General features: G+C 39.6%; 1 protein-coding gene across 2 annotated transcripts in view; it reads right to left on the reverse strand.

Annotated features, from left to right (window-relative positions):
* Positions 1–464: 464 nt before the first annotated feature.
* USP48 (ubiquitin specific peptidase 48) overlaps positions 465–23345 on the reverse strand; it is a 63006-nt gene continuing 40125 nt past the window's right edge. For both annotated transcript variants that reach the window (XM_054571691.1, XM_054571690.1), the window contains exons 16-27: positions 20831–20955; positions 20545–20667; positions 20125–20186; positions 19751–19861; positions 18355–18485; positions 17886–17992; positions 15045–15149; positions 10228–10383; positions 5562–5687; positions 4153–4201; positions 1697–1723; positions 465–683 (exon numbers count right to left, since the gene is read on the reverse strand). In XM_054571691.1, coding sequence (XP_054427666.1) covers positions 661–683; positions 1697–1723; positions 4153–4201; positions 5562–5687; positions 10228–10383; positions 15045–15149; positions 17886–17992; positions 18355–18485; positions 19751–19861; positions 20125–20186; positions 20545–20667; positions 20831–20955 — 1145 coding nt within the window. In that variant the 3' untranslated portion in view covers positions 465–660. The remainder of the gene's footprint in view (positions 684–1696; positions 1724–4152; positions 4202–5561; positions 5688–10227; positions 10384–15044; positions 15150–17885; positions 17993–18354; positions 18486–19750; positions 19862–20124; positions 20187–20544; positions 20668–20830; positions 20956–23345) is intronic.

Genomic DNA, 23345 nt, shown 5'->3' on the forward strand with positions numbered 1-23345 from the left:
ACAGAGTCCCTCGCTCATTGCAGGAGACACACAGGTGCCCCCTCCTGTACCCAACACTAAGAGACGGGCCGCCAGGCAGCGTGCGAGGCGGGTGCGCTGCAGCCGACACGCAGAGGGGTCTAATCTGAAGACACTTATCCACAATTATGGCAAGTTCTTCACTTTCATGCTTTATTGAAAGTAAAATATGAATCAAAGACAGGTATTGATAAGCAGGTTATGTCTCTAAAGAGTTACTTTTAGTTCAGAGCAGAATGTTGTCCCATCTACTGTGATACAAATCCCTTATGGACCAATGCATCTGATATGAAACTCAAGCAAGGAAATAGAACAGAACTTGATTCCCTCCTGTGACTATAAATTTCATATGTAAACATGATTTACTGTTACTGCTACTAAACTTGTTCAATCTTTATTTGCCCTTTTCCCCACCACCCTACCCCTTAAATAGAAAATCTGAAACATTTCCTTCAAGTCTGATGTCCTTCAGTGCAATCTGCTTTATTTGACATAAGGCATTTGGGACAGTCACTTCTGAATGGTTTTGGAAGAGTCACGTACGGATTTCATTCTTAAATCCAGCTTTTCTTTAATGCCCTAACATGTCAAACTCCTCTTCCCTTCTGGTCATTTCTTAGCAGTCAGCAAGTGTTCAAAAGATTAATGTCCAAGGAGACCAGTACCTGGGAAAAGAAACACATGTGGAGGAACAGTTGTGAACCAAAAATTAAGAATTCATGTATGCCATTTGCCAAGAACAGATCGTCACCTTGAGGCTCTCAGCTAAGTCCCATTTCTGTTGGAAGCCACGTATTTCCTATGTGTTGTCTTCACTCAGTTAATCTGATTTTATTGACACTTTCGTTTGATGGTCACTTTTCAATAAAAATTTTTTGCTTCGCTTTGTTTTGTTTGAACCACATCAGGAGTTTCTTTGTAGTGGTAACATGTAGACAACAAAGCCACACTGAGAGGAAAGCTTTTCATAGGCTGGTGGCTTTGTTCACTCATTTCCTCTAGTAAAGAATTCCCTGATATTTGATTCAAACTTACTCCCAGGCAAAATCACAACCTGCCACGGACCTGTGGAGTGGGCTACAAACAATCAAAACGGCGACGGTTAAATCTGTAAATGTCGAAGGTCCATTCTGATGGATTAATATTACTGGTGTGTACAACTACAGCAGCCAAGATGTAGTACAAAGCACCACCGTGTCTCCATCTAAAGTAATAATCCAAGAAATGCCTTAATTCTAAATAGATAAATGAAACCTTTTCACTGAACCACATATAATTCAGCAAATTCTTCTCCTTTAATTCTTCTCCTTTAATTCTTATCAGTCACACACAAACTGTTTTGCTCTAAGACGGAACTGACAGGGTGAACTGGAAAAAGGTTAAATATAAACCTCGAAATGCCACTAGCTAATTCCCCAAGCTCCCCCTGAAACGAGGAAGAGAAAGCAGGATGGACATCTGGCAGGAGACACTTCAAACACACAGGCCCTGTCTGAGGCCTGAGTGCTGAAAAAGATAATGAAGAAGCTTGAATAAAAAATGCAGCTAACTAAAATTAATTTCAATCATGAGACTCAGACTAAATTAAATTTTAAAATCAAATTATAGCCTTCACTTTAATAGAAAATTACAGCATGACTCCGACATTCATGAACAAAACATGACAAATGTAACTTACCTTTAAACCCTTCTTCTGGCATACACACTGGGGGGAAAAAAATTCAAAATTGAAAAGAGTGTCATGACAGAGTGTAAGATTGCTTCAATGACTGAAGATGAAAAGTTTAAAATAACTTTTAATTACCTTACTCACCCACAATGATTACTTTTGAAGCTATGGATGATGATAATCAAATGACAGTCTGTTTTTGTTTTTATCCAAGTAATATACATGCATCACTTACAAAGTCAGATTCCAGCAAATAAGGGTTATGATACCCGGAGCCAGCATTGGCAGGCTCCAGGGAGGCCTGGAGGAGGCCATGCGGCCACTGCCCTCGGGCGCTGGGTCTTTCCCTGTCGCCCCCCTTCCCATCCTCTAGAAGGACATGATTTGGACTCTTAGAGCCATTTCTTCTGGCATTTAACCTCTTTACTTAAAAAAATAACATGCTTATATTACTATTTCATAATTTTAGATAATATCTAATAACTTCCACAAGGAGAGATACCAGCTACCCATCTTCCTGACACAGTGATACTGTGTTGTGGAGCAATCTCTAGCGTTTACATTATTTTTAACTCTATTCATACTGCTCACCGTTGAACCCCCTGATGCACTTGGGCTATATGGCCTGTTTGGTATGATGACTTTTTCGTCTTTCTGCACTGGTAACTGCTGCATTATTTACATGTTTCTTTTTTTCTTTTTTTTCATGGAAAACACTTTTTTTCCATTCACTTCCAACTCAAGTGTAAACTCCTAAAGACCCGTAAACCTCGACAGCCATCTATCACTTCCACTTTCCCTGTGGGCACCCTCTTCTAAAGCCTGCATGCCACCGTGGTGACCTGGGCCAGTGTGCTGCCTGCCTGCTCACTGCCTGCGGCAGAGCTTCTGTTCTCAATTTCCCTGCCCCATCTTCTAGGGCATCTTTTCCTAAGTCAATCGCTGTTTTTTGATTCCATTGCTGACTTCTTTCTCAATTGACTCTCTTGTTGAAAAGCATATCCACCCAAAGTATCTTGGCAAACAGTACACGGAGAGAAGTTTTTTTTGAGGACTTACATGTGTTCCAAGAGCCATCAAGTGTGAGGGTGGAATAAAGTCTGTCTGGTTACAGAATTCTAGACCGGAACTCACTTCCTTAGAAGCTTGTGGGCATTACTCCATTAGTCTGTCTTTCCAACTCTCCCTCCTATGACTGTGATTGGTCTTCCCTCCACATCTCTAGATACTTTTGGAATCCTCTTATCCCTAGAGTTTCACTTACTGTATTGAGCCCTTGGTGCAATCATTTTTAATTTTCATGAATTCTTTTCTGTTCTCGGAATGCTCCTTTTACATAGGCCCTAGCTACTGTTTGCTCCTTCTGTACCATTTAGTTAACTTGTAGGCTTTCTTTTGCTTCCTCCATCATCTGTCTCCTCTAGGTTTCTTCTTCTCAGGCTGTTGACATCTTTCAGTCCCACGCTCTCATTCTTCAACTGTCTGGTGATCGCTAGCTGTCCATTTGTGCCTAGTTAAGTGTGACTCACTAAAAAGATGCCTGACAACTCTGTCCAGGGGGCACTGCTGGGCTTCACTAAGGTTCCCTGAAGATGAACCACTTTCTTTTTTAATTGCTTTTTTAGACAGAGAGAGGAGAAACATTGAGTTGTTTCTGCACTTATTTATACATCCACTGGTAGCTTCTTGTATGTGCTTGACTGCGGATCGAATCTCAACCTTGGCATATAGAGATGATGCTCTAACCAACTGAGCTGCCCAGCCAAGGGCCAAACCACTTTCATTTTTACATCTGTTGGTTATTTTCTTGAATTGACCAGTTTCCCCAGAGTAAAATCTTCTCCCTCCTGTGTGGAGTTGAGAGAGATGGGTTGCCAGCGTTTCAGCAAAGAGCTGGGGGCAGTCTCCTTATTTGGTATAAAACGGGCCTCAGTCTCACCTCTCAATTTCTTCACTGAGCTAAAACACATACTCTTGTGGCCCATCTGAGGCAGTGACATGGATGTAAAGCAAGGGGCTGAGGATCTAGGGGGCAGTGAGTTGTCTAACTGCTCCTATACAGTTTTCCCACCAAGTTTCCTGTTTTAGGCTCATACCTCACTCCCACTTTCAGGGGTACCTGGGGCCTCCGATTCCTGTGTGCTTATCTGAGACTCTGTGATTTCAATTAGCTTTGCTTCTTCTTGGATTCTTCCATCTGTAGGTTTACATTTACTTCTGTTTTTTTTTTTTTCTTTTTCCTTTTCAGGTCAGCTACATAATTACTACTCTTCTCTCCATTTTCCAAATTTTTATAGCTACCTTTCTCTATGATTTTACAAAATAATTTAAGATTCTACCTTAACAACATGTAGAAGCTTTTTTTAAGGTTAAAAGTATTACTGTAGATGAAAGCTTCAGTACCTATAATTCCACCTGCTTCTAACAAGTTCATCAACAAATTCCTAAAATAAATTCGTCTTTACCTTGCATGACATCATCCATTGCAGCATAATCTGCAATTGGTTCATCAGCCTAGAAAACAAAGGAAGACGACTCAAAACCACGAAGGGGAGGGAGCCAGGGGGAGCAGAGGCGAGGCCTTCACCACACTGAGGTCTGGGCTGAGTCGACTGCTGTTCTGCTACAAATCCCAACACTGGGCCTACGCTCATCACCCAGAAAACTGCACACTCTGTGTAGCATTGTCTTCCTGTTCCTAAAACACCTTTAGATGTAGAAATGTCTAGATACCCTGAGGTTACTAAACTCTGATTTAATTCATGTGACTTAGGATGCTGGTGGTGAATATATGAGTTAGGTAGAAATAAGAAGTCAGATTGGTCCTCTAAAAGTACCAACTCAGTTAAAAGTACATGTTTGTCCCTCCTTACCACCTAGAACAAAATACCCACAACCTTTATAGGGCAGAAGCCAACACTGAGGCCGAGCTTATGGTGCGATTAGCTGGAAGGGCAGAAGCCAATGACCAGCAAGCAGAGTCTAGCTGCCCGTGGGAAGTATAAACCCTTTACTAATTCAGGCTGTTTCTAGGATTTAAGACAGGCCTCTTAGGATTCAGCAACTCAATAGTTCTCAAAGTAATTCCACAGAACTTACAGTTCCCAGAAAAGTATAAAGTAAGCAGAGGGAGAGGTGGGTGGTCAGGTGAGGGCTGTGTGTGTTGGGGGAGGGGGTGAATATGGGTCTGCTTCATCCGTTCCAGGGCCTAAGTTTATCTCACCAGAGCCGAGGCTCCAGGGTATGAAAAGCCATGTATTTCTAACACCTGACAAGTATCTGACCATATGACATGGTGGTGTCTGGAACAGTGGGGATGTTTCTGGCCACGAGTACCACTGGGCTAATGAGGCTGGTTCAATAATTCGTTTTCTTTGACAACTTCTCAGAAGCCCTACTTTCTAAAGCACTTTCCACCTCTCCTAAATCCATTCTACCCAAAGCCAATTCCGTACGCTGGACAAGAGTCCTATGAAGCCAACCAGAAGCACTGTGGCCAAGCCTCATGCCTGTTTGTTTCCTCGCTTGACTGGATGGTGCCTTCGGGCCAAGAGGAAATGAGGGGATACTTTATACAATAAGTATGGTTAATTCTGCAGATCCAGAAGTTAGGGAGGAACTCCTTCTAGATTTATTATTTTTAACAAAAATTACAAAGCCCCCAAAAGACCAATGATGCTGTGACCTGGTCTAAGTCCCTGCGGCTCAGCCAAAGCTGGAGAAGCCAGGAGCCAGCAAGAACACGCTGCAGTTACTTGTTACCACACCCTGCTGAGGCCCCGAGGCGGCTGAACCCCTCACTGCGCGTAGTTCACTCGTGGGTGTGCATCACTCAAACCTTCCAGAAGTCTTCACGTAAGGAACAGTTATGTACCTTTAACAGGATGACAGATTCAGGAATGACGCCGAGGGTGCCGAGGGTGGCACAGTCATCACTCAAAATCTTTCCATCAATCGACAGATTCTGGTCAAAAGGAGCAACTGAAAACGCATGCATGATCTGTGCCAATAAAAAAAAAAACATAAAAGTTTGTACAAAGCAAAATTCTGAGACTTAATACCTCATTTGAATAAATAATGCATACAGCCTTAAAAAAAAAATAAAAGAACTTCAGAGTACAAAAGATACCACTGTTTGCAGTCAGCCCACTTGCTACATTCCTACTGAGGCTGTAATCCCAATATATCTGGGAACACTCCTAGGAGGTCTGGTTGGAGAAACAATTATACCCACAGGTCCTTCAGTTCTGCACCTTATCACCTCTCTGAGGAAGGGCGCGGGCACATCAAAGGAGCGGACGGGCTGGGGGGCGGGCTGGGCCGCCAGCTCCTCTGGCCGCAAGGCCCCCACTGTCACTCCTATCACGGTCAAGTCCCACAGCCTTTTAATAATCAAGTCAGGTCCAAATTCTTTTGTAAGACCACCTTTAAATTAGCCAGCAGGCTATTTGGACTCTTCGTTCTTCGGTTCTGACTCCTTTAGCAAGCAGCCTGGACTACGTAATTCAATCCTTAGGACTCACATAGTCTTAGACTGAGTCCTGCCTCTGGGAACCAAAATATGAATTTCTTAAAGGTAACAACCGTGTACCCAAACCCAGTTCTAGCCAAGTGTTAAAAATTAAATACATTCAAGTAAAGACTATTAGGCGTAACACTTAAACGTTTTTTCAATCTCAGAAATTTTTTTTTAATTTTTATTAGTTCCTGGTAGTGATTACCAGTGCGGGGCAAGGAGGAGCTGGGCTCCGAGAGGCACACGTAGATGCCTCCAGGGATATGTTGTGATTCTCAACTTGGGGGGCGAGTTCCAGGGTACACGCTTTATTATGCCTCATAACTTAGTTATATACTCATTGAATGCATTCTGTTATGTATATCTTTTATGGCTCCCACATCCATGATGCACTCTACTCCTCTACTCTTTGAATCTGGGAAGACAAAGCAAGCCTGGCAAAGCAGCCCTGAACCAACTGTGTGTGTAACAGGACCCAAGCGCTTTCCATGCTGGGAAGGCTGTGACCAGAAAAGTGGTTTTAATGATGGCACGCGGATAAATAAGAATCTCAACTAGACTTCTCAAAAGGGCATCAGACCCTGAGAAGCAAGCAGGGACTGACCAAACGGGGATCTGTGGCTACAGTGCACTGCTATCATCAATGATCGGCTTTGAAGCAAGACGCCTATTTGTGCAATGAATAAGCAACGTGTGAGAAAGAAGTATTGACAGGACAGGTCTACCAAAGCCTGCCCAGCACACAGGCCTCGGGCGGAGGCGACTGGCCCATGGTTGGTTATTCAATGGGACAGTTACTGCCTGATACCACCGAATGTGGGCGCTGCCACAGCTGCTTGACTGGAGGAACGCTTGTCACATTCCTAAATGCTAACTGTCTTTGCACCACACGGCGAGCCTGGACAAGCAGCAAATCCCTCCAGACACAAGTGCCACCAGTGAGGGGCTGATGCTCAGACTTTATTTTGAGCACACAGACAAGGACGTTCACTCGACAACTAATGAAACATTTATTAAGAAGCTACCACAGGTCGAATACTGTGCTAAGTGCAAGAAATGTAAAAGTGATGGATCCCACCCTGGAGTACACAGAAGCGAGGGCAAAACAATGTGAAGATGGTGGCAGGAGGTACGTAGGCCAGAGGGGAACAGAGGAAAGGACCAGTCAGCTCTTCGACTGGAGGCCAAGACAGGTTTCGTAGAAGAGGTGCTATTGCAAATGAACAAGTGTTGATTAATGAGGAGAAAACGATATTTCAGAATATGGGAACAGGCCAGTCAAAGGCATGGAGGCCTTTGGTATGATAATTCATAAACCATAAGTGCTAGGAGAATGCTTGAGTATAATTAGTATTCTATGGGTCTGTTTAACAAGTAGGTGCAGCTTTCCTGACCTATGGAACAAATCAGGAATGATATTTTCCTAAAGCTGAGTGGCTTCATGCTGCCTGCTAGTGCATGTGCACGTGTGCGCACGCCTGAGCCCGCGTGCCTGAAATGAGGAAGTGCAGCAGCCATGGTTCCCACTGCCAGCCATTTAACCTGCGCCAAAATTTCCTCCTTGCTAAGGCAGGCAATACCACCCACTCAAAATCTATCTTTGGGAAAATGAAATAACACAATTAAGCCCTGAACATCCTTTGAGAAAGGCAATGAATAAATTATACTTCATTTACTTTATGGCATCATAGGTGGATGAATTAATAATTTGGCAAAGCAAGTTTCTTCAGGTTTCGAATGACTGTAAATGGGTATGTCTAGAATAAAACGCTGAATGTTTTACAAAGCTTGCCAATCTATCGCTTGGAATTGCAGTATCCCCAAGAGGAAAGGCCCCCTCAAACAGAAAAGAATGTATCACATGCTTTTCAAAAGACCGCCTACCACCACTAACTGAGGATCACATGCAAGTCCACCACAGACTCCAGAGCTGTGCAGGTTGCTGGGCAAAAGGGTCCCATCTGGTTGAAGCTTTCAAAGCTACCACCACTCAACAGTGAGAAGAAATCACATTTCCTCATCCTTCCTTTGGACTCTGCTACTGGGTCACAGTGGTCCCTGAGGCGGGGGTGGCAGATGAGAGGAAGCACACTGCAAAGGAACCGTCTGAGCACAGCCTGTTCGGGGAGGGGGGTTCACTTGAACAGCTGCTGCCTTCTAACAACTCATTTGTGCAGGTAACGTGCTCCTAGAGAGAGGTTATTTCTGCTGACTTTTTGATTTATTCTTCAAAAATGGTAGTCCATAATAGAAGCAGCACAGGCTTTTCAAACGTCTTTATTCACAGGGGCTCTTTTTGTAATTTGAAGGTTTTGTACATTCGAGGTTTACCACTGACAGGCATAAAGCCGGTGACAGAAGCAAGCTTTCTCAGATGTAAAAGGTACAATAACAGAGGAAAGATAATATGCCAACACATTTATTTTCAGAGCCGTGGGTTCAACCAAGGGAAAGAAATACTGTTCCCAGGACAATCTGGAACACACACCACCCTCAAAGGAAGCCTGTACTTTTGCCTCAATTACAATGATAAATATCAGCAACAAGAAAAAAATGCATAACCATTAAACTATGCCACATGAAAAGTAGCAAAGAGGGAAACTTGGTCAACTTTTTGGATATATATAAGTGACTGAAACAGATTAAGAGCCAGATTTTTTTCACGGACATCTTGAATTTATCAGCCCCCTTTGCCTGGGTTTTGAGATATACCATTGGCATGCTCACTTATAGTACTTCAGCACTGATACCAAGAAGTAACACTATCATGAAGCATTTTCATAATGCCCACATTGCATTCACTGAATTGAACGGCAAAGCAATGCATGCTTTTGGGGAGATGGAGAGGAAATGATCTAAAGTGGACCTTTAAAAAACAATTTGGAAAACATCAGTCTATAAAGAGAGGTGAAGGTAACTTTAAAATTCTACCAAACAGACTTTTCTGACACCAAAAAATATTGTGATAAAAAAAATATCTGATTCATCCAAGCAGATAAGCAGTTAAGCAGCTGTCTTTTATCTCCCCTTAAATTTCACAGAAGAGTCTAGCAATCAGCTCGAATACCTATTAAGCGGTCACAGAAGAACATACGAGGAGGGACCCGAAAAAACCCAGAATTACCTTCTGGAGGGCAGGCCCCAGGTAATCCAGGCTTCCCCGGCTAGATAAGTCTTCCAGGAGCCCATCAGTGTCAGTGCACCAGCTGGCACTGTTGTGAGAGGCTGCATTCAGCTTCAGCAAATTTTTTTTGAACTCTTTCAATGTGTCTGCCCATTTCATGATGGGGGATTTATGAGTGCACCCACCCACACTGCACTGAGTGTTCAGCGGTTTTGACCAAAAATACCACGACCCCTGTGTCCCACCCTCTCTGTCCACCCATTCATGCCCCGAGCTACTTTTTTTCATTTTCCTGGTTGGAAAAAAAATCCTTTAAGGGAAACATTTTGTCCACGTGGAAGAAGTGAAACAAAAAATGGCAGAAACACTAAAAGGCATCAAAATTGAGGATTTCAAAAACTGTTTTGAGCAGTGGAAAAAACATGCATTGCATCAAATGGAGAGTACTATGAAGGTGACTAAAGTTTAAACATATAAGAAAAAATACATAATTTTTAATAAATAAATTCCAGGTTTTTTGGGGTGCCCCTTCGTACAGCACAATAAAGTCAGAGAACAATTATCCTGGAATAACCCTGACACGTTAACAGATTGGCACTCATTGGAAAGCTACTCAGAACTTGCTCAAATTTCAGAATCCAAAAACTACTTTCATCTTCATAGAAAAATTCTTGGCTATTCTGAAAACTTCAAGCCTTTTTAAAGAAAGAGTTATTTTATTGGGGGCCCTGCAGGCATGATTCTGAAATCAACAAAGCCTTCTCTCTTTGGCTTAATACTATGAGTAGATAGGGGTCAATCTAGAAAAATAAAAGTTACATACATAAACATAAGTGGAAAGCAGGAATTTATGAAGATCTTTTAAGTCCACAACATAAACAAATGTTATGTTGTCCTCACCTGAATTTTCAATTCTTTTAATGTTTGATTAGCAGAAACAAGAAGTGCTTTTTCACCACGAACTTTTCTATGTCGCATACTCCGTCGAATAACTTGCTTTTGATAGGCAATATAATTTTGGTGGGATATCTTTTGCCTCTTTGTTCCTCCGTTGCTCTGTAATAAAGTTTCAAAACAAAGAAAGTACTGACATTATCCACAGTGTGACTCGTACTCACAAAGTTCCCCAGGGAAGCAAAAGCAATCTACTTATTGGTCCCTAACCATTTGAAATTCAATGTCAAAAACGAGTAGAAACTTGTTTTTAGCAGGCTCGCATAAAATTGGAAATAAAAAAGAATGAGAGATACCTAAACTACATGTAAGCTCTAACATTAAAAAAATTATTATTAAAAGGACATTTAAAAGCAACGTAAGTCTGACCTTAAATCAGAACACAAGTGGTATGCTGAAAAACTTTAAGATTACTGATTTAATTCATCATCCTAATTTGTTTGTATTAAACATTCTCTTGTTTTTGAGAATGACATGGAAGTATAAACTGCTAAGAACTTTGAAAGACAGTACCTTAATCAAACTCAGTTTAACTAAAAATAGGATGAGACACTGTGACTGTTGACGTGATCACAATATGCTTGTACAAAACTTTGCCTATGAAATATATATTTTTTTAAAGGCAGAGGGTCAGATTCTTAAAAAAAAGATTTTATTAATTTATTTTTAGAAAGAAGGGAAGGGAGAGAGAAAGAGAGGGAAAGAAACAACAATGTGTGGTTGCTTCTTGTGTACCCACCCACTGGGGACCTGGCCCGCAACCCAGGCATGTGCCCTGATCGGGAATCAAACTAGCGACCCTTTGGTTCACAGGCCGGCACTCAATCTACTTAGCCACACCAGTCAGGGTGAAATATTCTTATAAAAGCTACTAACCCTGAATCTAATCAAACTTCCATATTACAGGAAATAAAGGGGATAAAGAAGTAAGTTAAAATAACATAAGGAGGCCATCAGCTGGGTCCAGAACGTGGGATGATCTAAGAGAAATTGAACTGGTCTCTAGTCAATGTCAAAGAGGAAAAAAGATGGTGGGTGGGAAGGCAGGGTAACTGTTCCAGATAGTCCCGGTCTAAAGTGATATAAAACAATGCATACCTTGATTGCACACTGGCTTATTATATTAATAAGGCTCAAATATTAAAATATATTTGAGATAGCTGGAAATATCTGACTATGAGTAACAGGACAGTCTTCACTTACATGCTGACTTAAGTATTTAGAAGTAAAATGTCGTTCATGATGAACATGATTTACTTAAAGGCAGGTCAGCAGGAAAGTACAGGGACTACACATGGGGACATAATGCATATTACACTAGTCTAAAGAAAAAAATATTAGATAATGACCAAATGTCTTTCTATGGTATTCCTATAAGTGCCTCATCAGGAGGCTAACAGAATCAAGATTCTTCTGCTACCCAGGCCAGGGAAAGAAAGAAACAAGAAATTTTTAAAGAACCCTTTTCCCTGGTTTAATTAAATCTGGAGGAGGGAACCCCAAGACCCTGGCTCTGGATTCCGTAGTTGTCACTGAGCATGAGCTGTGCATAAGCAGAGTGGTTTAGGGGTCATTATGGACACAGAGGCCGCGGGTGCATTACCATTGGTGCCCAGAGATTCTAGAGCAGAAGGGGATCAGGACACAAACACAAGAGAGCATTTGCTTCAGGCGATGCCCACTGGCAAAGCCCTGCACAAGCCTACAGTTGACTCTAGTGTAGCCTCTAAAGATATATGGGTGATTCCAACAGTCATAAGAAAAAGTTAAATAAACATGGGACTTCAAAAAACGTCAAAGTTGATGAAACATGTTTCTCAATCTCTGTTGAAAGAAAAGGTAAAACTGGACCTAAATCCCACAATTAGGAATGTAAGGGAAAATATCTACGCAATATAAAATTTTACTTCAGAATACAAAATATAACCAAATAACAAAGCCCTAAGCATTAAGCAAGATATATTTTTTAATGACTGATTTTAAATGGGTCTAAAAGCTTTTCCCAGAATTATTTTTCAAAAAAAAAAAATCCACAGAATTTAAATCCAACTTATCTGACAAAAACCAGCCCACTGGTTTTAGATGGCTTTCAATTACCTAAATGATATCCAATACTGGGTGCATTATTAACCTAAATTGTAGATAATGTCAAAGTCAAAGGAACTGGGTTGATCTAGCTTAGAGAAAAGAGGAAAGGAGATTTGTTCATCTCCATTAAGGACAAGTAGAAATGCATTTTCTGTTATAGGGATTTAAAACAGCAATTATAAAAGCTATCTATGTACTGAGATACTGTAAGATACAGTTGACCCTTGAACAACACAGGTTTGAACTGTGCAGGTCCACTTAAATGTGGATTTTTTTCATTAACTTATTTTCATAAGTAAATATATTTCCTCTTCCTTATGATTTTCTTAATAACATTTTCTTTTTTCTAGCTTACTTTATTGTAAGAATACAGCATATATAATACATATAACATACAAAATATGTGTTAACCAACTGCTTATGTTACTGGTAAGGCTTCCAATCAACACTAGGCTATTAGGCAAGTTTTTCGGGCATCAAAAATTATACACGAATTTTCGACTGTGTAGGGGGTTGGCAACCCTAACCCAACTGTTGTTCAAGGGTCAATTCTACGACAAAGAAAAGGTCTGAGGAGGCTGACGTTCTGGGGCTCTACTCTCTTCTAAAGAAGGGAGGTTATACTTGAGATTTTTTTTTTGTGGGACAAGAACTATTTAAAACATTCTAGAGCATTACAACATCCAAACAAGGAGAAGGAAGACAGAAGAAAATTATAAAGTATAAAATGTAATTACAGCATAAAAAGCAATGTTTCCCAACATTCTCTATCATATTTGTATATGTGAAATCTGTTGTCATCCACAACTGAGAATAATTCCACATTCACTTTTTAAAATTGCTGTGGTTATGACCATAATGAATAAAACTACATATTCAAAAAAGTCAGCTTCCCCAAAATCTAAATCACTAGAAAATGTAAAGAGTTTTCTAAATACTGCTTAGGCTGAAAAGCAAAGCTTGCAATAACAAAAACTAGGGATGATAAGAACATACACATCAAGTGTTACAAACTAATTTACAAGTTTATCAAAACAATAGAAAATGAGTTGGTTACAACAGGTAATAAAATAAAAAAAAATCGAAAACGATGAGATTCTAAACTGACCATTAAACCATACTCCAAAGAGATAATAATTAAAACAGTATGGTACTACCAGACAAATCAAAGCAAATCAAAGAGAATGAAGTCCTTAGAATGGGTGTGTAAAAACACACACACATACACACACTTTTAATATATTAACTAGAAAAGCAAAAACTGACTTGTTTGTAGATCTGTGAGATGGAAGATGGACTATACAAGGAGATGGGACGTGAAAAAGTTGACAACAAACAGGTTACAAGGCAGAAAGATAAGTTTGCAAACTTTTATCAAGAGACATATTATTTCACTCCATAATCTCAAAAACCATCCCAAGGAACAGAAGGCATACATGTATATAGATTTTGATAAGGGCATTATTTAACATAGGAAAATATACCCTCACAGCTGAAAACCTGCACCCCTATAAAATGTATAGATTTGGACTGGCACTGAAGCCGAGGGACCCCCGATGCTGACTGACTGAAATACAAATTTGATAGGACAACTTTAATAAAAGTGGCTGAATCCTGTCAGTAGGGTGGTGGACATTTGTTCTTTCACAGGTATTTGAAAGTTAACATTGTATGAGATCCGACAGCCACGGCAAACGAATGCTGACATACCTCTACTCCCGGTGGGAAACTACAAGTAACATTTAGCTCAGGAAGCCCAAGATTCAAGTTAAAGAGGGCCTTTCAGACTTTCTTAATGAATGTTAAAAATGAAGTAACAGGGTCGGTGTGTAGAGACGAGCCCAGAGAGCTCTGCTCTATAACAGGTACACAGATGACCATTACAGCACTGACTCCCACTTGTGTCCCACAAGTCAGTGGAATGCTAACCATAATTTGACTCTACTGTATTTTGGCAGAAAGGGAGAAAATAATTATCTAATTAGTTAAAACTAAACTAATTAGAGGAGAAATTCCATGAATTTAAGCTACCCACAGAATATCCCAGAACACAATAGTCTGACTTTTCCAGAAGCTGAAACTTATCTACATCATAAATCAACCAAACATATTACCACATTATTTCCTGATCTTAAGATAATTATCTTCAATACAATGAACATGCAGAATATAATCAAGCAATCATGTAAGGGGAGGAGGTAGAAAATCATAACAATACAGAGAAAACAGGCAATTTTAAGAGAAAAATAAAGACTAATGTTGATGCGGCCATTTGTCCAATTAGAAACCCAAAAATCTCATCTACGAACTCCAATATTAAATCTATTATTTATTTTATTTATAATGAGGGAATCTGGGTTCAATAATTTTTTCATACTTAAAGACCCCATAAGTAGGCAAAAAAACCAAGGTATGGGTCTTATTTTAATCTTCTTTTTCAGCTAAAAATTTAATTGCTACATTATATTAATTCTCAAATAACGATGTCTACAGCTTTTCATAAGAAATCACAAGAGCTATCGTGTGCCGCCAAAACTGAGGAAAGGGGACAAAGGAGGAAGGGAGTTGAGAACCAAAATCCCCCACAGGATATGGAGAGATGCCTGGGGTCACAGAGTGGCTGCTGTTCCAGAACAGCAAAAAGTATGACAATAAAAAGCAGCTTCAATACATACTTGATTAAAATCTGGGTCTTTTTCTCCATCTGGTTTAGCTTCTTCCTTATCCTCTTCTGTTTCAGAACTACTGACATTCAGCTCCGGAGCGGAATCCTTCATCACCTGAATGTGCAGGAAAACAGAGAGAAGTAGGTCAGACCCTAGGACAACAAGCTATGGAAGGGGCTTCGATTGCCCCGCTTTACCAAGGGGAAGGAGGCCTTCATCAACAGTGGGGTAAGAGACGAAACAGAGGATCAGGATTCAAGGGCTCTGTCTTCTGTACTCTTTTAACGTGTTAGTTTTTTTTTTTGTTTTTATTTTTAAATATGTTAGCTTTTACTTTATGATTTATTCTTGTGTTTAATGCAGTCATCATAAATGTAAGCAGTTTCTACAGAACAGTTATTGTTATTGGACTTTTATAATGATGTTCTTTTGCAGAAGTTCAAAGATGCTTTACATTTTCCCTAGTACACTGATTGTCAGGTTTTTTCAAGGTCTCAAATGGTTTAGACTGCAGGAATTACAATACTCTTTAACACTGAGAAGATGATCCAATGTCACTCCAGTAAATTCAATGTAAAAATAAGAAGACTGAGAAGATGAAATGTGAAAATGAAGGGTTCTTCTGTACTATGAAATAGTTATTATACTCAAATAATAAAACCTTAGCTCAGTTGGATACTATTTTATACTAGATATCTATATACACATGTACTAATAGGTATAAAAGATTGAAGAAAATTTTAAGGGGAAAAATTGAGACATTCATGCTCATTAACTTCATTTTCTCATTAATAACTGACTAAATCCACATATAATAACATAATGATTCATTTTTAAGTTGTCTAATTTTAATTCTAAGGAAGTTAAGTCCTTAGTTCAACTTAGAAAGCAGAACCCTAGACTTTTACAGCATAACTTGTAAGTTGCCCTTCTATAACAATGTGCTTGGTACCTCAAATAAAATGCATTGTTTTGTCTTTAATTCCTGAAACCCTGGAATCAAACTCATGAGCTGTCCAGAGATCTGGGTCAGGATCTACCTAAGAGTCATCCCCAATAACAAATTTTTAAAAATGCTTCAAATCCAATCCCCTGCAAGTTTTAACACCTTCGCTCTAAAAATATACCCAATCAGTCTACTTCGCCTACCCCTGTAGATAAATTCAAGAGGCTCTAAACTAGCCTTGGTCATTCCTGTTATGCTCTCACCAACTCCAAACATAATGGCCAGGACGACCTTTTTAAAGTATAAATCAGACCATACCAAACGAGGCCTGTCCGGAAAATGCCCAGCCATTGTTAATATAGTAAGAATGGTTTGCACGACATTGATGTAACCTGGCAGCCAAGGAGAGTGGCCTGGAATGCACATGTGTGAACAGGGATGACTTTACTGTACTAGTCAGTGGGGATGGAAGACACCATTGAGTGAGCATGTGTACTGTGCGGCCGTTGCATTCAAAATGACTGAGTGAGTAGAGCAATGAATCTGCATCAAATTTTGCAGTAAGCTTGAATATTCCTCCGCAGAAACTATCTGCATGATTCAGAAGGCCACAGTTATAGGCAACTGGTGACTGGCAGCTTCATCACAAAAATGCATCTGCTCAAACATCACATCTCATGCAATTTTTTTGGTGAAACATCAAGTCACCCAGGTGACTCAGCCCCCCAGATTTGGCCTCCTGTGACTTCTGGCTTTCCCCAAAACTAAAATCACCTTTGAAAAGGAAGAGATTTCAGACCATTGATGAGACTGAGGAAAATATGATGGGGTAGCTGATGGCAACTGGGAGAACTGTGTGACGTCCAAGGGGCCTGCTATGAAGGGGACTGAGGCATCATTGTCCAATGTACAATGTTTCTTGTATATTGTATCTTCTGTAATAAATGTCTCTATTTTTCATGTTACATGGCTGGATACCTTCTGGACAGACCTCATATAACCTTGCCTGAAACTCTCCAGCGGCTTATATCTTAGAACAAAATCCTAAATCCTTGGGATAATGTACAAAGTCCAATAGCATCTAGCCCCCCATCCCATCACTATCCCTTCTCCTTGGAAGAAACTTCAGTCTAAACCAGTGCTGTCCACTATGGTATCCAGCGGCCGCATATGGCTCCTTACATTTTAATGAACGAAAAGTTCATTCTCTCAGTCCCCCTAGCCATAATTCCAGTGCTCCACAGTCATGTGTGGCCAGTGGTACCATATTGTCCAGTACAGCTACAGAACATTTCTCTCACTGCAGTAGGTGCTATTGGACAATGCTGCTTTAGATCCAATTATGTTCACCCTACGGCTTGAGCCTATTAGGCTTATCCTTTTGGCCCCCTTCCCTTTGCCTGGAACACTCTTCCTAGGCCAGATCCATGTTGTCTTTCCTGTCTACTTCCTATCTAACACTGTCACCTCCACCACCATCAAGTCTCTCACCTGACCCTGCTAATTAACTTCAAAACATGCCTTCCTCTGTAAAATAAAATTAATTAATGGATTACAAGTTAATAAGTGTATGGGCTTATCCTTGATCTTCCTCACTGGGTACAAATATTGTAGAGGACCAGTACCTTGCCTGTCCTCTTTACCATTGTTTCCCCAGCAGTAAAACCATTCCTGGCATACCAGTGACATTCAATCAGTATGTGTATATCAAATTAATAACTGGCTAAATCCACTCACAACCACAGAACTACTCATTTTCAATTCTTGTCTAATTTTAATTCTTATACCAAATAGTTCCATGGAAACAGAAATGTGATCCTACACAGTCTTCAGTGAAACTCCAACAGCAAGTCAAAAAAACAAGCTTGATCATTACCAGTCATGGCCACAAGAGGGACTGGTACCTTTTTATTATCCACAACTTTATGGACGTAGATGGTGGCTTGAGTGTATTCACGCAGGTCCCTCTGCTGCTGACACAATAAGCCCTCTCTGCATTCTGGACAGAGTTCTAAAAAAAGTGAAATAGAAGTGGCTGAGGAATTACTGTTTAAGAACCAAAGAACTAAAAAGTGTATATCAAAGTTACCAGTGAGTATTCATTAAACAATTACTCATATTTTCTACTAATTGTTGTATTGTGTTAAATGCACATAGTAATACAATAATAAAGAAACCCATTTACTATCAACAAATAAACATACAAATATAATGAGATGATTTTATGATAGTTCCCACGTGGGGAGTATTATCAGTTTGGACTACCACGCGATTCTTTAATTTTAAGTAGAGAACACAACACTGACATACTCTTCTTTTCCCTTACAATGTCAACTTTTTACCATACAAACCAAGAGCAGCATGAAAACTTACTAGGCTCAGAAATATACTGTGCTTCCGAAGGATTTACATCTTCCACTTCAGTTCTTGTGATTTTAATTACATGATCCACAACAAAGAGCTTTTGTATCATTTGCCACTCACTGGGCCATATGAGAGCTATACTGTGCAAAAAAACACAACATGCTTTAAGACACATGGAAATTCAGAGAACTGACATAATCCATTAGTCTCCTGAACCCAAATCAACAAAACCAGCATTTCATACAAAGGAATCAGATGGGAAAGATATAATTGTCAACAAGGAACAGTTTTTTTTCCACACAAAGAAATGCTACAAAAGCAGTGAAAAGAAGTGGACTGGAGTAATGTGAATCAACATGGTTAAATCTCAAAAACCTAAATTTAGAAAAAAGAAATTAGTTGCAGAAGGATAAATACACCATGATGCCATTTATTTAAAAAAAAAAAAAAAAAAAAAAAAGGATAAAAGAGCTGGGGGCAGAACCTAGAAGAAAATACACATACATATGCTCTAAGCTTCCTTACTTGACATTAAAGTATTGACATATCAATCATAAACTCCTTAACTCTAGCTTAGTCCCAAAGGAATAGTTATGTGTTTCAATGTTCTTTTCAGGGCTGACAGGCAAAGTCTGAGGCATTCTACTTTCTTTTATGTAGTTACTTAAAAAGTATTTGAAAAGGCAAAATGGTAACATTGTGGGTGAATTTCATAGGTGAACCCTTTTGGAACCACTTGAAGAATGGAACAAAATTTTGATTTTAAGACCTTAGAATTCCAGCCTTGGCTGGTGTGGCTCAGAGGACTGAGCACCGGCCTGCAAACCAAAAGGTCACCAGTTCAACTCCCAGCCAGGGCTCATGCCTGGTTGCAGGCCAGGTCCCCCGTAGGGGGCGCTTGAGAGGCAACCACACACTGAGGTTTCTCTCCTTTTCCTTCTCCCTTCCTTCCCGTCTCTCTAAATATAAATAAGTAAAATGTGGGTTTTTTTTTTTTTTTTAAAGAGAAAGACCCTATAATTCCAGCTCAATGCCACGCTGCCTTCCTCATCCTTTATTTTATGAAGCCTAGTGGCTACATGTAAAAAAATTACAACCAAGATCCTGTTAACGATGTGATTCTGGAAAAGAAGTCCACCTAGAGACACTGTTATGCAGCCGCTTGAAAGGAGAAAGCAAGGCTCCAGAAAGAAGGCGGAAACATTAAGAGCAAGGCAGCCTTGGGCAGCCTCTTGCCTTTTATGAAGTAGAAGTCTTTCTTTTTTTTTTTTAAGTGCTCACTCTAGTACAGTGCATATAAAAGAGGGGGAAAAACCCATAATTCAGCAAAGGACTAAATTCTTCAAATAACTTTATGTCAGATGAGAAATTTGCTAATATAAAAATCACATGAAAAGAAACTCACAGTTTAGAATCTTCTTTGGTCATGGAAGCAAATGTAAACATAAGTCCCCCGTGGGGACACAGAAGAGCACTGTTTCCAACCGATGACACAGGACTACATCTTGTAGGTTTCCTACTCAAATGAGACAAGGAGGATCAATATACTTCACTTCTGCATGACTAAAGAGAAGATTTTTAAGATAATTATTTACAAATGACATATTTAAAAGGCTATTAGTAATTAAATGTTTCTTTTGATTATTAATTTAACTTAAAAAAAAGTTTTCAGGACATGCTAATACAAGTGACCGAAAGGGTATCATGATCATAATCCATGAATTCTTAAAAACACTAAAATCAATTAAAAAAAAGAAACAGAAAAATTTTGGATTCTACCTGACAAATTTCCGCCATTCTTCTACAAAGAACTGTGACACAATGTAGAGGACATCCGTGTCCTAGAAAAGGCAAGTCATGTAAAGCATCCATTAATTCACTGCATTCTGCACTTGATCTTAGCCAAAAGGCCGAGAACCAATAATTCACTGCATTCTGAACCTAAATCCTTTAGGGGAAAATGTTTTCCCATGCACCATGGTTTTCCTTAAGTTTTATAAATACAATGGAAACACAGCCCTCTACCAGAAAGAGAGCTCTAGTAAAGCTCCCTGATTAACTAAGACTAAACAAACAAGAATCAGAGAAGCTCTGGGTTGTTTTGAAACAGCACATCAGGCATGTGGGAAGAAAACAAGGAATTTGGGAAGAGCCTTTAAAAAATAAGATGAATTCTATCCACACTGGGGATCATTATACCTCTGGCCAGTTAGTAAGACAAGGTCTGTTTTTGTCCTGGAACAAATTCGGGAGAGAAGTCTTTTGCTCGTTTGCAATCATCTTATGTAAGGCTTCGTTTTCTTCCCCTTCTCTTTCTAAAATCTGAAAGAGAATGAAGCAATCAACCATCTTCTGCTGACAGCACAAGATTTGCCTCCTCCCCACACTCCCATCAGAGGAGCAAGGTTAATTCTCGGGGAAGTCAGCACAGGGCAGGGCAGGGAGAGGTGTGGGGGGCAGGCATTTCCAGCACAGCATTCAGTACCTTGCACTGTGAACAGCATTCTTTGTAACTGGGAAACTCAGGAGCCTTTGGAAAGTACTGCTGCAGTTTGCTCCAGGCCTCTTTAGAAACAAGCCTTCTTTCGTTTTCAGATATGCACAACTCCCCTGAGTTTAAAAATAAATAAATAAATAAAAAGTTAATGTATAGCCTGCAAAAATATATTTCCTATTCCTTAAACCTAAGACAAATATTCTCTTCCTTCTCTTTTAAAGTGTTCAATTTTCTTTATCCTTAGTTTCAAAATCTCTAATTTTTAAAAATTTCATCTAATTCTAAAAAAAGCAATTCCTTTATGTCCTTTATCTAGATCTGTGCTTGAAAACACAGGAGATAAGAATGTATGAGACTAGAGTTTCCTATTTTCTCCCTGCCAGTAACAGGGGCCTCTAGGGGTCCAAGTGTCTCTGCTCAGAGACGGGCTGTTGAACAGCCTTTCCTCTCCACTCACATTCAAATGTCGCAATTCCTGCAGACTGTATTTTCTCCCATTTCATGGTTTTACTTTATTGAATCACCTTGAATTAAAATGGTCAGTTTTCAAGGTGGTACCCAATGCTCTCAGCTCCATTCTCTCAAGTTATGGATTCAAAGTTAAGTGATAAAGCAATCTACTGTACAACTAGACATCTCCAGGCAGGATCCAATTGGTCTGCCACTGCCATCTCCCCCAATTCCTACAGATCCTTAAAAATCCCCAAAGAGAAGAAAAACAGTACTGGTCACCACCACCCTTCCTCTTCTTGGAAGGTCACGGGAACAACCAGATGGCATCGACCTGTGAGCTCAGCAGCCCCTCCTCGGTTTACTCTGTTGACATACCTACTTCTAGCTTTTCAGGGCTTTTCTCCCCAACTCTACCTCTCATGCTATTTGTGGTTCTAGCATTGTCTCAACTGTTCCCAACTGATAAATTAATGAACTGTACTTATGTACCTATATGGATCATTACCCAGAAAACCATCTTTAAGTTTCCAAAGCCATTTGTTTGTTTCTACCCCTGCTGGCCAGGTATCTCCACGTTTAATCAAGGTAATAAAGCCAGAGGCTTTCTAAATACAGTATCATCATTTTTTGCTTCATGTGTTTTACAGAATACACAAACTGAGAATCAGAGAAATTAATATACCTAGGGTCACCAGAGTTGGTGAATAATAAAGTTGGGCTATGAACCCAGGTCTGTCTCATTCAAACCTCATAATTTCTAATACCTAGAAATACATCTTCTTAACTTCCACCCTTCACCTCTTATTGAGCTTCGAATAATCCCAAGAAAATATTACTTTGCTTTAATAAACTTAATACCAGAGAAAAATAGGTCACAATGTAAAAATTAACTTTCTTTTTGAGTAGGCTATTAACTTAAATTTCCTCTAAGGCTATAAAAACTTACTCCAACATGCCTATCCTCAGATACAAGTAGGGAATTAAAAAAAAAACAACACATTAATTGGGCCCTGGTCAGTGTGGCTCAGTTGGCTGGAGCATTGTCCTGTAAACTGAAATATCAGGGTCCAATACCTGGTCAGGGCACATGCCTAGGTTGGGGTGGGTCCAAGAGGCAGCTGATTAAGGTTTCTCTCTCTTGTTGATGTTTCTCTCCCTTACGCTTTCCCTCCCTTCCCCTCTCTCTAAAAATAAATAAAATCTTTAAAATTAAAAAAAAGCATGTCCTCGGGGGAGAATTAAAAAAACATTAATTGGATTATCAAACCTTAAGATAGTACACATCTTTATGTGAAATATAATGTAGTCAAAGAGCGAATTAAAGTAGATTTCTATGACCTGATTTTTTACAAAGAACTCCAAGGTAGTTAAAATTTTAAAGTGGTTTCCTTAAAAAAACCCAACAAAACAAAACTCTTTCTCTCTCTGTGAGTGGTGTAACTCAGTTGGTTTTAAAAGGGGGGAGAGAACGAGGGAAACAGTAACAGACATTTCACTAGGGTCCCCAGGCACTCTGGATGCACTGCCTGTTGCTCTCACGTGGGGGTATTTTATTTATTGACTGACTTCAGTGTTGCCTGTGTATTACTTATGATTAGAGAACAAAAACTGAAATTTATTTCTGGAATTAGTATTTTAATAAGTCATTTTACTGCAGTCTGATTGTTAATAACTACAAAGTCCTTCACTCTAACTTCTTAGCCATGTTCTAAATTTAGTTTCATGTCACTTTAATAATAATGATTTAACATATCTGAATATTATTTATGACCTCACAATAATTAAATTTTACTTGTGACATGAGTTCTTAAGGAATTAGACTTGTATCATGCAATAACTGACAATTTCTTAAATTTGCAAAAGGAAAGCCAACCAATTTAATCCACCTTCCTGGTTAGCAACATTTCTCAAAACAAAAGCAAACCAGTCATAAGAGATTTAATTCACCAAACATAATTGGATAACCTAATCCCCAAAGATTCTTCTGGTAAAAATAGAAATCTAGTTAGCAATAAGCTTAGATTCTGAATAAATACCCTCCCCCTCAAAA

Source organism: Pteronotus mesoamericanus, unplaced genomic scaffold, assembly GCF_021234165.1.
Source record: "Pteronotus mesoamericanus isolate MK-2021 breed Mesoamerican mustached bat unplaced genomic scaffold, CSHL_Meso_final contig_221, whole genome shotgun sequence".
NCBI classification, from domain to species: Eukaryota; Metazoa; Chordata; class Mammalia; order Chiroptera; family Mormoopidae; genus Pteronotus; species Pteronotus mesoamericanus.